General features: G+C 42.4%; 1 protein-coding gene across 1 annotated transcript in view; it reads left to right on the top strand.

Moving 5' to 3' along the window:
* The window catches only part of thsd7ab (thrombospondin, type I, domain containing 7Ab), a 137,579-nt gene that overhangs the window by 102,707 nt on the left and 16,715 nt on the right, over nucleotides 1-18,157 (top strand). Inside the window, exons 19-23 of the mRNA XM_079694302.1 lie at nucleotides 7,536-7,651; nucleotides 8,224-8,341; nucleotides 11,343-11,488; nucleotides 12,649-12,823; nucleotides 17,443-17,616. Coding sequence (XP_079550428.1) covers nucleotides 7,536-7,651; nucleotides 8,224-8,341; nucleotides 11,343-11,488; nucleotides 12,649-12,823; nucleotides 17,443-17,616 — 729 coding nt within the window. The remainder of the gene's footprint in view (nucleotides 1-7,535; nucleotides 7,652-8,223; nucleotides 8,342-11,342; nucleotides 11,489-12,648; nucleotides 12,824-17,442; nucleotides 17,617-18,157) is intronic.

The following is an 18,157-nucleotide window of genomic DNA, read 5'->3' as shown; positions in this document are numbered from 1 at the left end:
GCTTATGATGCTGGCATTAAAGAACACTGATGGCAGCCAGAGTTATTGGATTTAATAGAGCTGTTATAAACCTTCAATGACCTCTTTGCTGACAGAATAATCATCTGTTGTCAACATTGATATGTGCCAACCAGAAGCTATTTAGAGACTGACTCAAAACTAAACAAACATACACCATTTTGAAGGTGCACTGAATATTTAGTGGAATATAGGGAAGAGGTTTTAACCAATTAAATACCCCTACATTTAACCATCTCTTTACAAGCATGCAGAGAACATAAGGTTGCTTATAAGTAAAATACAAATGTGAAAGGCCAAAGGAAGAGGAACCACTCCCCATATAGATATGAAGGGCTCATTCTAAGCTTAAGAAAAAAAACGATTATAAAGTACAGGTGATTATTCCCTGTTAAAGTTATGTTTTAATATTCAATTTCTGCTAATAAATCCATCTAAATGTACCCACTGGTCCTCAAGGCTTTATGTGTTTGAGTTGTGTGGCAGAAGGGAAGGAAGGCAGAGGAAGATGAAGTGTGCAACAAAGGCAATGAGCTTATGTCAAAGTTACAATAGGGAAGCACAAGGCGTTCTTGCAAATCTGCTGAGTCATCAGCCCATGGTGGTTCATTTATATTCATAGCACTCCCATCCTAAAATATATATCCCCAGTGCAGGCAAGACATGTGCATTTTAGTTTAAGTCATCAATGTTAATTAGTTTAACATTGTAGTACTCTGTCAAAACACCATGTCAAATGTCTCCAAACTAATTGAAATGTATACAAATTATATCTATGTATCTGCCTCCAACCAACTTGAGATTAGCATAAACAGCTTTCAAATGAACATAAGGCAACAAGGTGAGAAAGCACATTGCTGTTTTCACATTTAATAGACACACCATGTTTGTTCCTCAATATCTGCGATTTATTCATTCTAAAGTGTAAATCATTTGTGACAGCTAACACATTTAAAGGTGACCTATCATGCAAAATGCACTTTTGTACATCTTTTATACATGAATATGTGTCCCCGGTGTTCCAGGGAACTCACCAAGTGTCAGAAAACACAACCCTCTCTATTTTCCTCCATGCCCAAATCTCAAGGGGCTGCAACGGATCTGATACAGACTGATGCAGATTTGAACACTTCTATGACGTCACAGAAGTGGCGCTACGGCTATTGGGCCAACTCCACCAATCAGGAGGAGACAGCAACGGACATTGCCTTTGAAAGCGCTGGAGACGCTGTAGTACATATGCCAGGCCTGTAGATGGTGCTGTTCTCACAGAATCAGCCCATGCAAAGACAGTGTTAAATTGAGCGAAATGAGGAATGACTAAAATGCATGATCTGTTTGGTATTTTGACAAATAAAAAGTATAAATATGCCTTATATAGGTATGGTCCTACACTGTATTATTCAAATATAGCATGATAGGTCCACTTTAAAAATTGTCTCGTTGTGTTTTGTCTCGCTACATCATTCTGCTTCAACTGAAAAAGCATCCAACCAGAAAAGTGAAATGCAGCTTCCTGACTTGAACAAATGCTCCTCTCATTTTGCTTCCTGCTCCTATCTAAACCATACCTCCCTCTCACCTGCCTTTTTTACTCTGCTGACACCCAGGGTGATAAAATCAGCAGCAGCCACCTACTGATCGCTGGTAATTATTAGTTATAAGCGGTAAAGTTGTGAGCTGTAGTGAATGATAACAAGAATTGTGTTCTTTCTACTGTGAAATGTGATTGGAGGAGCAAGGAAGTGAATTCTGTGGTACATGAGTGCGATAGACAGAACAATAAGAGGGTATATCCAACCATTCTTGTCTGTTAGGGAAGTGCCTGCACATTTGGCCAGCAATGTTTGACTGAATAATACATGTTTAAAGCTGCCATTATCTTTTTTTCAATCAGCGAAAACTAAATGTCTGCTTTCAGTGATGAACCAACATAAAATGTTCACCAAACGCTGCTGTTCCCCTCAATTACAAAAAAGCTTTTCAGTGGCTTTAAGTATATCTGGGGGGTTTCAGCCTGCAGCTTTACTGTTTTCAATGTTCACTCTCACCAATCTCAACAGCTGTTCTGAGTGAAGTCAATATAAACCCTCATTACACTACCTGCCCAGAACCAAATAGCAGATAGGAAAGTTAGCGACGACTCTGTGAATATTGAGGAATATATATCAGCTAAAAAGTCCAATACTTCAGTTGTTGGAGAGCTAGAGCAAGAAAAAAGAGGAATGCATTTTAGACTTTCCTTTTTGAGGTAGCCAAAACACAACTTTAAATTAATATACAGTATATAGACATTTTTATATAGACATTTTTATTCATTGGGATAAACCCCTTGAGATGCACCATCTCGTTTTCAAGGGGGTCCCGACAATAGCAACAACTTACAGACATACATAAACAAAAAGACAAAATGCAAAACATGACAGAAGACAAACCACATACAGTCTGTTAAGTGAAATTCAAGAAATGCACACAATCATTACAATTTAAGACAGTCAAGCAAATCAGTTTCATCAATATCAGTTAATAACAAGTACAGACCAGTTGAAAGTGAGATAACAATGCATGTTTAAATATACCCAATGATGCAAGGGATCTAATCTCACCTGCAAAGACCGCACCTACAGGGTTACTTGGAGAGGGTCGGAGTCCGACCCTTGTCAATTAACTACAGGGGTCCCTCAGGGCTCTGTTCTCAGTCCCCTCCTCTTCTCCCTGTACACAAACTCGCTCGGATCTGTTATTAGCCCGCATGGTTTTTCATACCACTGCTACGCTGACGACACCCAACTAATTCTGTCCTTTCCCCGCTCAGAGACCCAGGTCGTCGCACGCATCTCTGCTTGCCTAGCAGACATCTCTCAGTGGATGTCTGCTCAAGCTCAACCTTGACAAGACTGAACTGCTTTTCCTTCCGGGAAAAGATTGTCCCACTCTTGACCTAACAATCAACATTGACACCTCTGTTGTTTCCCCGACTCAGACTGCAAGGAATCTGGGTGTGACCCTATAACAACCTGTCCTTCACTGCAAACATTGCTGCTACAACCCGCTGCTGCAGATACACGCTTTACAACATCAGGAGGATACGTCCCCAGCTGACCCAGAAAGCGACGCAGGTTCTGGTCCAGGCTCTCGTCATCTCACGCCTAGACTACTGCAACTCCCTCCTGGCTGGTCTACCTGCATGTGCCATCCGACCTCTGCAGCTCATCCAGAATGCAGCTGCTCGTCTGGTCTTCAACCTTCCAAAATTCTCCCACACCACGCCGCTCCTCCGCTCACTTCACTGGCTTCCGGTAACTGCTAGAATCCACTTCAAGACACCGGTACTTGCGTACCATGCTGTGAATGGTTCTGGCCCTTCCTACATCCAGGACATGGTTAAACTGTACACCCCAGCACGTGCACTCCGCTCTGCATCAGCGAAACAGCTGGCTGCACCCGCACTGCGAGGGGGACCCAAGTTCCCATCAGCAAAAACACGTGGGTTTGCTATCTTGGCTCTAAAATGGTGGAATGAGCTCCCCATTGAAATCAGGACAGCAGATAGCTTGCACATCTTCCGGCGCAGACTGAAAACTCATCTCTTTCGACTCCACTTCGAGCGATATAATTACTAACAAAGCACTTATATACTAATAAAGGACTGGCTTATCTAAAGCCAGTTGAGTAGCACTTGAAATGTTTTAGCTCTATGAAACCTGATGTACTTATATGATTCTGTTTTCTTCAAGGTTGTATCTTCCTGGTCGAATGTACTTATTGTAAGTCGCTTTGGATAAAAGCGTCAGCTAAATGCAATGTAATTTCCATCCATCCATCCATCTTCTCCCGCTTATCCGTGGTCGGGTCGCGGAGGTAGCAGTTCCAGCAGAGAGCCCCAAACTTTATTTTCCCTGGCCACATCAACCAGCTCTGACTGGGGGATCCCAAGGCGCTCCCAGGCCAGCGAAGAGATATAATCCCTCCACCTGGTCCTAGGTCTACCCCTTGGTCTCTTCCCAGCTGGACGTGCCTGGAACACCTCCCTTGGGAGGCGCCCAGGTTGCATCCTAACTAGGTGCCCGAACCACCTCAACTGGCTCCTTTCGACGCGAAGGAGGAGCGGTTCAACTCCGAGTCCCTCCCGGATGACCGAACTTCTCACCTTATGCCTAAGGGAGACACCAGCCACCCTGCGGAGAAAACCCATCTCGGCCGCTTGTACCCACGATCTCGTTCTTTCGGTCATGGCCTCTCTGAAGAACAAACACCTTACCATGGTAGAGAGGTTTGTGTGCCCTGATGAACCTGGGGGCTGTGTTGTCTGGAACCTTGTGTTCCTGGTAGGGTCTCCCATGGGATGTGGGGATACTCACAAGTCCCCGGTTGGGTGCTTCGTTGTTGGAATTTACCCCAGTGGACGAGAGGGTCGCCTCCCTACGCCTGCGGGTTATGGGGGGGAAAACTCTGACTGTTGTGTGTGCTTATGCACCCAACAGCGGTTCAGAGTATACGGCCTTCTTGGAGACCCTGGAAAGAGTCCTGTATGGGGCTCCTGAAGGGGACTCTTTAATCTTGCTGGGAGACTTCAACGCACATGTGGGCAATGATGGAGACACTTGGAGGGGAGTGATTGGGAGGAACGGACCCCCTGATCTGAACCAGAGTGGTGGTTTGTTACTGGACTTCTGTGCTAGTCATGGATTGGCCATAACAAACACCATGTTCGAACATAAGGATGCTCATAAGTGTACGTGGTACCAGAGCACCCTAGGCAGAAGGTCCATGATCGATTTCGTTATCGTATCATCGGACCTGAGGCCGTATGTTTTGGACACTCGGGTAAAGGGAGGGGCGGAGTTGTCAACTGATCACCATCTGGTGGTGGGTTGGGTCGAGTGGCAGGGGAAGCCTCTGGATAGACCTGGTAAGCCCAAACGTGTAGTTCGGGTGAACTGGGAACGTCTGGAGGAGGCCCAAGTTCAGGAGGCCTTCAACTCACACCTCCGGCGGAGCTTTTCGGGCAATCCTGTGGAGGTTGGGGACATTGAACCAGAGTGGTCGGTGTTCAAAGCCTCTATTGCCGAAGCCGCGGCGGGGAGCTGTGGTCTCAAGGTCCTAGGTGCCTCAAGGGGCGGTAATGCTCGAACCTCCTGGTGGACACCGGTGGTCAGGGAAGCCGTCCGACTGAAGAAGGAGGCCTTCAGGGATTTGTTATCCCGGGGGACTCCCGAGGCAGTTGCAAGGTACCGACAGGCCCGAAGGGCAGCAGCCTCAGCCGTGGCCGAGGCAAAGCAGCGGCTGTGGGAGAAGTTCAGAGAAGACATGGAAAAGGACTTTCGGGCGGCACCAAAGTTGTTCTGGAAAACTGTCCGGCACCTCAGGAGGGGGAAGCAGGGAACCATCCAAGCTGTGTACAGTAAGGATGGGACGTTGTTGACCTCAACTGATGGAGTTTTAGGGCGGTGGAAGGAGCACTTTGAGGAACTCCTGAACCCGACAACTCCGCCCTCTAAGTTAGAGGCAGAGCTGGAGTATGACGGGGGATCGACACCAATCTCCCGGGGGGAGGTCACTGAGGTCGTCAAACAACTTCAAAGTGGCAAAGCCCCGGGGGTGGATGAGATCCGCCCAGAAATGCTGAAGGCTCTGGGTGTTGAGAAACTTTCATGGTTGACACGTCTCATCAACGTTGCGTGGAAGTCGGAAACAGTACCAAAGGAGTGGCAGACCGGGGTGGTGGTTCCCCTTTTTAAAAAGGGGGATCAGAGGGTGTGTGCCAATTACAGAGGCATCACACTACTCAGCCTCCCCGGGAAAGTTTACTCTAAGGTTCTCGAAAGGAGGGTCAGGCCGATTGTCGAACCTCAGATTGAGGAGGAACAATGCGGATTCCGTCTTGGTCGTGGAACGACGGATCAGCTTTTTACTCTCGCAAGGATCCTGGAGGGGGCCTGGGAGTACGCTTATCCAGTCTACATGTGTTTGTAGACTTGGAGAAGGCGTATGACCGGGTTCCCAGGGAGTTACTGTGGGAGGTGCTGCGGGAGTATGGAGTGAGAAGTCTCTACTCAGGGCCATCCAATCTCTGTACTCCCAAAGCGAGAGCTGTGTCCGGGTCCTCGGCAGTAAGTCGGACCCATTTCAGGTGAGGGTTGGCCTCCGCCAGGGCTGCGCTTTGTCACCAATCCTGTTTGTAATATACATGGATCGGATTTCGAGGCGTAGTCGTGGGGGAGGGGGTCTGCAGTTCGGTGGACTAAGGATTGCACCACTGCTTTTTGCAGATGATGTGGTTCTGATGGCTTCATCGGTCTGCGACCTTCAGCACTCACTGGATCGGTTCGCAACCCGAGTGTGAAGCGGCTGGGATGAGGATCAGCACCTCCAAATCTGAGGCCATGGTTCTCAGCAGGAAACCGATGAACTGTCCACTCCAAGTAGGGAATGAGTCCTTACCCCAAGTGAAAGACTTCAAGTATCTCGGCAATGTAATGTAATAGCAGCAGGTAAAGTATTCCAGTCAGTTGGGTCTTTGAACATGAACGCTCTTCTGTCAATCACATTTTTTGCAGAGGGGACAGAGAAATAAATCTGAACAGAATGTCTAACTTGATGATTTGGTGAGTAGGGTACAAAATACTGCTTTAAATAAGGGGGATAGTTCAGATAAATGCATTTAAATATCAGCTAAAGCCAATGCATGTGTCTGCTTACATTTAAAGAAAGAAATGAATGCAAATTGTTTGATGGTAAATGTCTCTTGTCAACTTTAAAGATGATAGGGATTCAATGTTGTGTTTTCTGCTTTTTTACGATACCTCCTACACATAAAACAAGTGCATGCAGATTTAAATACAGACTTGTTCAAAATTCCCAATATTGTATTGTATATGTATATATGTACATATGTATATGTACAGTATATCACAGGCATGTCACTGATTTGACTGCACTGAGTCGTGTCTCACTTTGAGAATTTTAAGTAAAACTTTCTAGTTCTAGTCAAATATAAAACAAAAATAAGACACTTTCATACGTACACATATTAACTGAATTAGCTTAAGAGGATTTGATCCTTGACGTTTCTTAAAGGACTTAGATTTGACTTGTACTTTAAAAAACTAAAAGGTTTGAAAATCTGCTTTCCCTATACTTGCACTTACTATGTTAAAAGAACATGTATGACTCAGGGTGTTGTATTCTTTAGTGTCTTTTAGATGAATCATTAATGTCTGGATGAGAGCTTTTGGTATACAGTTACACTGCAGTTTAGGCACTAGGCTGCATTAGAGTTAGGTCAACAAAACTATACACTTCCAAGTACAATCAACACGAATTCTTGCAACATTAAGAAACAAATACAGAAAAGTCAACTCTGTGATGCTCAGAAGCAAGAGGATTGTAGTTGTACCGTAGAAAACATCTACTGTATACTGGTGCAACGTTTCAGGAGTTGTCTCTGCTTTGATACATTTATATTGCCAGTTTTACAGCCAAAATAATAAATATGTGAATATGTTGTTTTTCAGACTGGAGTACCTGTCAGCTGAGTCCTAACGCTGTGTGTGGGAGCGGCATCAAGACCCGGATGCTCGACTGTGTTCGCAGCGACGGAAAATCAGTCAATATGAAGTTCTGTGAGGAGGTGAGACGTGCAAGTCCTCCAGCTACTCCCTTTGTTACTTTGACTTTTGGTTTTTTGGCGAGTTTAGTTTTCACTATTCTTTTTCTGGACATACTCATTTTTCTTAATGACTTTATCACATCACTCATGCATTATATTACCGTCAACGTACAGTACTTTGGCCCCTCAGCAGCACCATTTCTCAGTAGTATTCCCATGCAGAGATTGTTGTCATTGCTTCGGGCTGAGCCTTTTATTCATTCATAATGTGTCGGGGCTGGCTGTAATTGTAGCCGGCGGGCTGTGGCAGAGCCGTCCCCACAGCTAGTTAACCCTTGGCCCACTTCATCATCTGGCTCATTCACAAAAACACATTGTGTCAGAATGGCTTTCACAGCAGCTTTGATAGTGCAACCTTGCTGGCCTGATGCTGCCCAACATAGTGTGTCCCCTGCCAGAACACAGGCTTCTGGGAATTGTAGGGCAGAGAGGTCAAGCTGCTGTCAGGCCGTAACAGATTGACTTGGCTTTGACACAACTGTTGGTTTGATGATTTGTCATGAATTAACCTCTTTGTTTCATACATGTTGCAGTTGAATTTGGAGAAGAAGTGGCAGATGAACATCTCCTGTGTGGTCGAGTGTCCCGTCAACTGTCAGCTGTCAGAGTGGTCCGCATGGTCAGCCTGTTCACAGACATGTGGACTCGAAGGTAAGACTCGAAGATCAACCTTTAAATTGACATAGTTGTTGACATTGAGCTGATATTTTAACCTTGAGTAATTTCCAGTGTGATCAAAGAACTGGCAGCAAGAATAGAAATCTGTAACCTTTTACTATCAACACATCATGTCACACACAAGGTCAGCTTCTTATCATATGTAAAGCTTGATCTTACAATGATCAATGTACTGATATATATCTATATAACTATATAGATATATACTTTTTTATGTGTAATAGTTTGATAAAATCAAAGTAATAATATTAATAATAGATTTATTTTGTTAGCGCTTTTACAGGTGCTCAAAGACGCTTTACAGATATAGCGAAAAGAAAAGAAAGGAAGAACAAATAAATATATAGTTAAAGTCAAATAATACAAAAATAATCACACATTAAAAGCCAGATTGAAGAGATTCGTTTTTCAAAGGTGGTGAGGTCAGTGCAGTCTCTGATGGGTTGTAGGAGTGAGTTCCAGAGGGAGGGGGCAGCGACGGAGAAGGCTCTGTCCCCCCAGGTCCTGTGATTGATGCGGGTGGAGATGGATAGGAGGTCGGCTTCTGATGAGCGGAGGCAGCGGGAAGGGGTGTGGTGGTGCAGCAGGTCTGTGAGGAAGGGGGGGGCCTGATTGTTGAGGGCTTTGTGAGTAATGAGGAGGACTTTGAAGTGGATTCTTTGACGGACGGGGAGCCAGTGGAGGTTCTGGAGGACGGGAGTGATGTGGTCTCGGGAGCGGGTGTGGGTGAGGAAAAAAGTAAAAGCAAATACCAGAGCAACCAAATCCAGGAGAAAAGCACCTTCACTGTTGTTAAATAAAAAAATATACATAATAATAATCACAATAATAGTAATACAATTGGTTGCCAAATGTAATTGGGTGGCCCAATTAAATTCTAAGCGTGGGAAAAATTGCTTCGCTACGAGAGATTATAAACTCTTACCTTCAAAGCGTGACATTTGTGAAAGTTAAAAGGACACTAGGTATCAATGTGGATGGTGTGATCTCATCCAATTAAAAAAAAAAAGTTATCATTGAAGAGGTCCAACAGCAAGGGTCACATCTATGTGAGATTGAGAGTAACGTAACACTGTCATCAGGTAGATGACAATAACAGCGTTAATGTAGTGTGGTAATGTGAAGGGGCGGATCTGAGGTTAATTATCATGACTCTCATTAAGATCCAGCGGATATTCTCTTCTAATTATTCCTTGTGTGAGAGTTGATGCAGCTCAGAAAGCCTTGAACATTTGGTTTGGTGACAAAAAGCTTGTAAAGGTCTCTTCCTGACTGCATCTTTATATGTGTAATTATCCTGTATTTCATGTTTGTTGAACAAAAGGAGGTACAGCTGAAAAAACAGGCATTACCTTTGGTTGACAGCCCCTTTGCTGCTTGTAACAGGACAAAATCTAAAGAAAATGTCAGCAGTAAACGCCCCATGTTTTTAATGTATACATGGATGAATGTAAAGCAGGAACATGCAAGTAAAAAACCCTTGCGGTATTGGTTTCAAGGAGCCTGAATACATTAAGCTTTAAAAAGCATGTGTGTGAGTAAAACATGAATGCTCTGCAAAACATTCTAGCTTGGTTAACTTCGAAAAATCCCGTATCAGATGCTTTCTGCTCCCACTGGAGGTTTGCTGGCCAGAAAAACTCACAATAGCAAAAGAGAAGAAATGTTTATTTAAGGGTCTTCCCAAATGGCTGAGGAAAATGTGTCCTCTTGTTGCCTGGTCGTTGTTTCTTGCGGTTCAAACAATGGATTCCATCCCATTACAGCTTCCTGCTCCTCAGGGCTGTGGGGAGCGCTTTGAAGAAGAGCCACTACAGCGATAGTTGCTAAATCATAAGTTCAAGAAAGGCTGTCGGAGCAAAAGGGGACCTTATTTGATGTGGTTTTGTGTGTAAATGTGTGTGGGATGTTTTCTAGTTGGAACAGGATGTGAGGTTGTACAGTTTGTGTAAATGTGTGGGAAGGCTGAATAGTGTTTTCTGTGTTGAGAGGTGTCGTAGGTTGGCATCGGTGTGCTCTGATGTGAGCATATTTCTGGCAAGGCAGGGTGAAAAATGAGAATCAGATATGCAACATATGAAGGGTTCCCAGGGCGGTTTAAAACAGAAAGATAGAAAGGTTGCATGTGAGCAGAAAGTGTTTAGTTTTCAAACTAATTCATAGCTTCAATTCTGCACTTAAATCAAAGTCTCCAAGGTGTTAGCGGCTTTAATATTCAAGATTTATCTTGAGAGTTTGCTGATTGATGTGGATGAAAGCCATTTTACTCAAGTGGACCAAGAACCAATCAAGATGGCAGAGAACAAGTGCTGTGTTTCAGACCATTTAGAAAAGCCTGCTTTGTTAAGTGAAGTGCTCTTTTCCAGGGCAACATCAATTGAATGCATTCAAAAGAAACACATTCATTTTAAATAAGCTGTTTACAGAATGAATGGATGACTGCTGTGCAAACCGCAGAGGTCACTTGATATGCCAAAATCAGTCTGCATTTGTTTATTGTGCATTTAAAACACAGCCACTAAGAAAATGCTCTATCGTGTCGGTAGAAAAACTAAACTCAAGTTTTAATACTGGCACACACCCTGTAGTACAATTTTAAAATAGACTCACTGGTGTTCTGTTTACCCCAATCATCTTGCTTTCTGTCATTTTTGCTTTCTTTCACAAACATTAAAGATACAATTCTAGGGCTTTAACAAAGTGTTCAAAGCTTTATTCGTGACTTTGCCATTCAAATCTGTATTCAAATGTATTTGTCTTTGTATTTATATTCATCTATTTTTTTATTTCAAAGATGAATCACTTCAAGTTGAGGATTTAAAAAAAAGTATGTGCATTAAGTATGACGACAGACATTTGAAGCCTTATTAGAAAACCTTAATAGAAGCTTTGTATAGTGTGTAGAACAAAAGACAAATGGTACAGATCTGTATAGTACATGAAACACTGAAGATGTCCTGTGTGTTTTCTCCAGGTAAGATGTGGCGGCAGCGGGCGGTGGTCCAGGCCTCGCAGGGCGACGGCCGGCCGTGCCCCCCCCAGATGGAGCAGTGGAAGCCCTGCCCCGTGCGGCCCTGCTACCGCTGGCAGTACAGCCCCTGGTCCGAGTGTCGGGTGGAGGTACGCCAATAAATAATGAAATAATACCATAATCCAGGAGCATTACATTTGAATGATCACATCGACCTCTGTCAGCTACATGAAATGCAGTTTTGACAGTTCCCTGGCACTGCTGAGATCAATACGCACATGAATTTGAGCCAGAACGTGGATTTTAGAAGGCAGAAATATTAGAACCTGAAAAAAATGATGGAGTCTTTAGTATTGATGAACAACCCCATCAAATCCATGTGCATACAGTTGGGATGGACAGTAAAAATCAATCTAATGCACCTTTAACGCTGATGGATTACTATATTTCAATGCCTTTGCCAAAAAATGTGGCAGCCTTTACACTTCATCTTGAGTTGTGTGACACCGGGCCGGATCATTAAAAGAGTCTGCTGCATCGCTTTATAAGACATAAGAGAAAACTTCGTAAGCAGGGGTTAGTTTTATGGGACTACAGGGAGACATGATGCCTTTTATAATTAATTTAGGTCACTTCCTTCCAATTAACTCTTTCAAGTGCCAAATAATCAATGAAGACTTATAATGTGAAGCAGCAAGTGAAGTAGACTCAAAGCCTTGAGGTATCTTCAGCCTAGATTTATTGGAAGTCCACCAACAATATGTCAAAATCTTCTTTTTTGTTGATGAACTGAATTCAAATATGACAAGATAAGTGTTTGAATACTGAGCATCTCTGTGCAGACTTTAATTACATGTCTGAGTTATTTCTGCTTTTATTTCCCAATCTTGACTGAAAACTTTTGTCTGTTCAGAAAGATTTTAAATATTATTCACAGTGACTGGTATTGATTTTATAATGGAACTCAATAGAAGATTAATTAAAAAATGTTCCATTATATTTCAGTGTTGAAAGGCTTATCAGTCACACATTTCAATTATTTGATATGTGAAAAGTATTTCATACAGTTGAATACAACATGAATACTGTATATACTTCAACATAAGATCAAGCAATCGGTATATTGTAATAAGGACAAGCCCGTCTTTGTATATCCAAATGACTTTAATTTTCACCATTGTTTGACTCAATTAAAATCACTGATGGACAAAATCTGCACCCATAGATATAACAAACCCATTTTGGTTCCTGTAACTCCCCTCTCTCACCGCCGTAACTCATCATCCTCCTTCTTCTTCTGTCCTGTCAGAATGTGGTGTGTGGACACGGTACACGCTACAGGAACCTGACCTGCTACGTGTCGGACGGCTCCAGAGAAGGAGAAGGCAGTTTGGTGGACGAGGAGCTGTGCAACAGCCTGAAGCTGGCCGTGGACGGAGACACTGAGATTCTCCTGAAAGAGGCCTGCACCCTGCCCTGCCCAGGTAATGACACTGACTCTGTAGACTCTTTGAAATGTCATCTAAAGACATTCCTGTTTGGGTAACTTGTGTGCTTTTATTCTATTTTGTTCTATATTTGTATTGTGTTTTTATTGTGTGTTGTGTTTTTAGCACTTCTTAACACGTGGCTTGTGTGGTCATTTCGTCTTTTATTATTCGTATGATGTTGTAATGCTTTGTCAAGCCCTTTGTAACTATGTCTGGGAAAAGCGCTTTATAAATAAACTGGACTTACTTACTTACTTAATGATACTTTCAAAATGTGGTCGGTTTGAGCTTGCTGTGCTGCACGAGGTACTATTAACTTACTACGATTATTTTCAAACCCCCTTTCATTGATTTCAATTTAAAGCTGCACGATTATGGCCAAAATGTAAATTACAATTATTTTCCTGAATGTTGCGATCACCATTATTCGTGATAGAGGGTTAATGAGGCCAAACAAATAATACATCCCCTCAGCCCAGTCAAATCTTTGACAGCAGTTGTTCAGAGCTCTTTACAAAGGTCTAGGTGATATATAAATCAAGATGATTGATTTATTGATTAGTGAAATATTCCATTATAACTCTGCTTTGCATTGCAGATCTGCTCTCAGTAGAAACCAGAAGACAGTCAACACTAGTCAGCAGTTTGAATTATATCAAAAAGCAGCCACTAAAAATACTTTGGTTACAGGGTAGAGTTTATTATCTCTAACCAATAGCACTCAGTATGTATTCATGACCTTTAAAGTGAGTGGAAGGAGAATACCTGGGACAGAATAAATGGACTACATTATACAGCTGCAGATGCTTTGAATGCCATTTTATGCGAGTTCAATTTAATGGTAGGTACAGCATTTAATTTCCTGTCGGGAGCCCTCTACTCTCTTTTGCAAGGAAGCAAGTCTTCATTCATACTCGACAAGAAGATTTGGGTCCCGTGTTGACTTCCATTTTTACCTATTTTCTCCCAGTTAACTTGATGTCTTTCCTTACTTTTTACCATTAAGGATACACTTAGAAGTCTCTCTTGAAGATGGCAAAACACTAGTGCATTTGTCCTTTACAGGCCCTCTATCAGTGAATGTTGTTAGTGGTGTTTGTCGAAACGCCAGAGGCACCATTGCCCTTAGGTTTTTTTCAGTTTTATGTGAAAGGCACAAACTACTTGGACCACCTGGTCTTTAAATGAAATAGACCGAAAAGCGAAATTCAATTTATTTCGTTTTTACAGTTTTGAAACATCGTAGCAAAGTGATTTAAACACACACACACACACACACACACACACACACACACACACACACACACACACACGCACACACGCACACACTCACACAGATAAAATAGCACAGAAAAAAGGGGTGCAATCAATAATCTGTGTGGGCGAGATAACAAAAACCCTGAGGGCTGATACAAAAAAAAGATGGCAAGCTGAGCAACAGCCTCAGAATAACAATCTGATGTGCTGTAAATGACAATAAAGTGCAAATGTTATGCATTTATTCATCTCACATCTGAAAGATGATGTTGATTGCGAGAAAGACAGATTGAAGAAGTGTTTTTAACGTCAATTATAGGGCATGGCTTATACGAATTGAGGTGCTGATACATACTTGTTTTACTGGCAATTCAAAGGGATTCCAATATTACATCAAAGGCTTAAAATAAGAAATACAATACAATGCACTTATACAGAGCTGCTCTCAGGTTAAACCAGCAGAAACCAGAAGACACTTTGCGATGCATGACACAGTCAACACAACAGGGAAGTCTTAGTGGATAAGGACTATTAAGGAGAAATGTCATCTTATCTTGTGTAACGTTGGCTAGGGCCGGCTGGAGTGTAAACCGACCCAAATTCAATTAGGAGCCCGACAGATTAGCTAAGGTTATTTTGAGCTGTCTACGACCTTGTCCACACTTTAGTCCAATACTACACTGGGTTTGGTTTTGGAAAGGTGTTTTCAAAGGAACAGCCATCTAAACATCTGAGATACTGAGTATGGCCCCATGCACTCTGCTTCAACATGTACAGTATAACGTATACATATCTTAATAATGACTTGACATTAACTGTTCAGGAAAAGGGTTGAACAGCATAGATTCGTGTACACAATTTGTAAAGCCTTGTTTGATATATGCCTTTTTAAACTGTGCATTGTTGTTCAGTAGACTCGGGTGTAGAAATCAAACAGTATAACAAGAAGGATGTCATGTACCATTTGGTTGATTCTACCACCCAACGCTTGTTAGTTAGCCATGTGTGCACACATTTTCCGCATGGGTAGCCCCAGCGGGTAACAAACCCTCAAACCTGGCACTGCTGGTTTTTCATGTCAGTGAGTGAATAGCACTGTCTCTGAGATGGACATCTGTTGGGATTAACCTGACAAAAAGCAAAAATAAATGTCAAATACAGTATTAAACAATACACTGATGCATAGTTACATTTTATAATTGAATTTCCTATAGTGGTTTATTGCTGAGGTTTGAAAACAAACCAACCCGTCTGGCATTTTGAGTCTGATATTACTTTGCCAAGCTTTGTGTCCCTAATTTGTCCTGATTAAACTAACAATTAATCATTTATTTATTTCAATGGAAGGGTTGTTTTATTTTAAATAGCAGAAGCAAGTAGGGTATTAAGGACAAGCCTTCATCAATTCAATATATTCTATGTAAGGCAAATGGCATTAAATGGCCTATTGATCCCTCTTTGATTGGCAGGTAATGTCTGAGCTCTGCAGTGCAAGAGCAACAAAATATCAGCTTAGCGCCAAGGATGTCAACCCCTGAAAAACTAGAGGGAGAATCTCACAGATGGGATTATCACTTCAAAGGTCGCGTCTGATGACTTGTTGTCAGGTTTTGTGATGGAGGCTTGTCAGGTGCTGGGTTTTATGTTGCTCTGCAGCCTCAGAGACAGACAGGTGAGCTCTGCCCAGCTCCTGACAGACAGAGTCCAGCCTGTCTGCAGCTCCAAAGCTTCACTGCTCCTCCAACAACCACAGCACTTCTTTCATATTCTCAAGGTGCAACCTCGACATTGTGTGACACAAAGAACATTGAACATCAGTATTTTCTTTTGGTAAATAGGGCAAATGTACAAATGGTTTCCATAAGAAAAGATGTGATGCTGAACTCCCAATGTATGATTCAGCCTGATAAGAGGTGTGCATTTTCCCACATTGCAGCTTAAATATAAATCAGCGGTCCCTGAAGGCAGATTTTTTTGTTACTTGCTTCTGCCAAAACACAAAAATAGGAATAGATATTCGAATTTTCAACTCAACTCAAAATGTGCAAGTGCTACTGTCTATATTCATTTAATATGTTAAGAGTGGGGCATGTGTTTCCACTCATGGGTTTTGGAAAGGGAAAAAAAGCTCATCAGATGTCTGCTGGTCCCCAAGATGGAAAACACTGAGAAACGCTGCCCTACATAACGAGTCAGTCCAGCCCTTTTTGCCAAACTGCAGGAGCACTGAATGATCAAACAGCAATCAAAAGCACAGACTGTTTTCTGCGCAGGGACATACTGTAGTTTGATCTGGGAGGAAATTCAAGTTTGTGCAGAACCGGGGACAGCTTGGAAATCCTGGCATACACACACACACTCACACATACACACACACACTCTTAAATGCACAGCCACCCTTGACCCATGTTGTATTTCCCCTGCTGTTTGATGAGCTGCACTTGTCAGCTTGGATTAAAACCAATCCGCCCTCTCACTAACACCTCCCTCCTTCTGAAACTCTTCAAAGCATCTCAACCATCATGATTTAATATGTAAATAGATATTCGGTATACTGCGTACCTTAACGTCTCATTAAAAAACTGATTAAACTGTTCCCATACATAGATTAATAGTTAAACATTGCCTAAGCACTGCCAAAAGTATAAGATCTGATTTCCATCAGAAGACCCACACTAATGCTGCAGTGCAGATATGTCTGCATATCTTAAACAGCTTTCTAAAAGTCTAAAAAGAGCTATGAAAATCAGTCAAAAACAAGAAGATACAACAACAGATTGAGGACACATAAAAATGAATATTGGACAGGAAGTAAAAGGCATCTAATCTTTTAAATCTAGATGTGAATTCTGATTCTGTCAGTTAACCTCCGTAGGCAGGTCTTTCCAAATAATTGGGGCCCTGATGTCAAAAACCTGGTCACATTTGAGTTTTAGTAGAAGGGCCACCCTGCCGGGGGATCTGAGGCTGCACACTGGCTTTCAGGAAATTAAAAGATTGAAGATATTGCTCAAAGCTAGACTCAGACATTTTATTTTACAGGTCAGACAGTCATTTCAAATGTTCCAGACTGAACAGATAAAAGTGAACAGAGTGACGCAGTTTAAATTGTTTAAGGTGAACCTGTTTTATCTTGGCCAAGCTGATTGTATTGTTGTCCTACTAATTGAACTAATTATGTGCATAATAACAAACAGGCAATTAGCCAAAGAGTATTTTCATAATCAATTAAGGAAGCAGTAAATCCTCACACTGTGGAGACTTGAACCAGAGGCACATTTAGTTTGAATTATTTCTGCTCTCCCTTACAATATCAGTCCCAGCAATGATGTATTCTGTCTGTTTGCCCCCTGCAGGTGAATGCTACCTGTTGGAGTGGTCAGACTGGAGCTCCTGTGTTAGTATCTGCGCCAAAGGGGCCGGCGTGGACTTCGGTTCTGTTCAGGTTCGCTCTCGGGCCGTGTTGGCCCAAGAGCCGGAGAACCTGCAGCTCTGCCCCGACCAGGCCTGGGAGTCTCAGCCCTGCACAGGTGAGAACTCTTTTAAGTCTCCTATTACACTCTTTTTCATCAATATATTATAGGTCTCAGATGTATACAAAAATGTCTCTGAAGTGTTTGGCTCCAAATACCAAACAGATCATTGCAGCATCCCATAATCCCCTCTGTTTCAGCCCTGTTTCAAAAGGGCTAATTCTCTGTCTGTTACTTTAGATGAAAATAAGGAGCCCCTCCCCACGCCCCTCTGAGAGAGATTTGGTTAAAAAGAACACAATGGTGCTCTAGGAGGAGATTCAGGTGATAAGGTGGGCGGGGGTTACCTTGGTTGGCGATTTACACAAGCCAAAACATTGTTATGACATCATAAAGTGGCCAAAATCTGATCAGTCCATTTTCAGACAGGTTTTTATATAAATGTGTTTGAACAAAAAGTGAGCAAATCTTTTTTCCTGAAACTTCCAGAATCTCTTTACACAGAGGGGAAACGTGTTTATGTTTAAAAGACATGAAAAAGTGGATTTTGCATAATAGGTGACCTTTTAATAAGAGCAAGGTATTTTAATTACATGCC

The sequence above is a fragment of the Notothenia rossii genome, assembly GCF_949606895.1.
Source record: "Notothenia rossii genome assembly, chromosome: 7".
Taxonomy (NCBI): Eukaryota; Metazoa; Chordata; class Actinopteri; order Perciformes; family Nototheniidae; genus Notothenia; species Notothenia rossii.
This window is presented reverse-complemented; position numbering and strand designations above follow the sequence as displayed.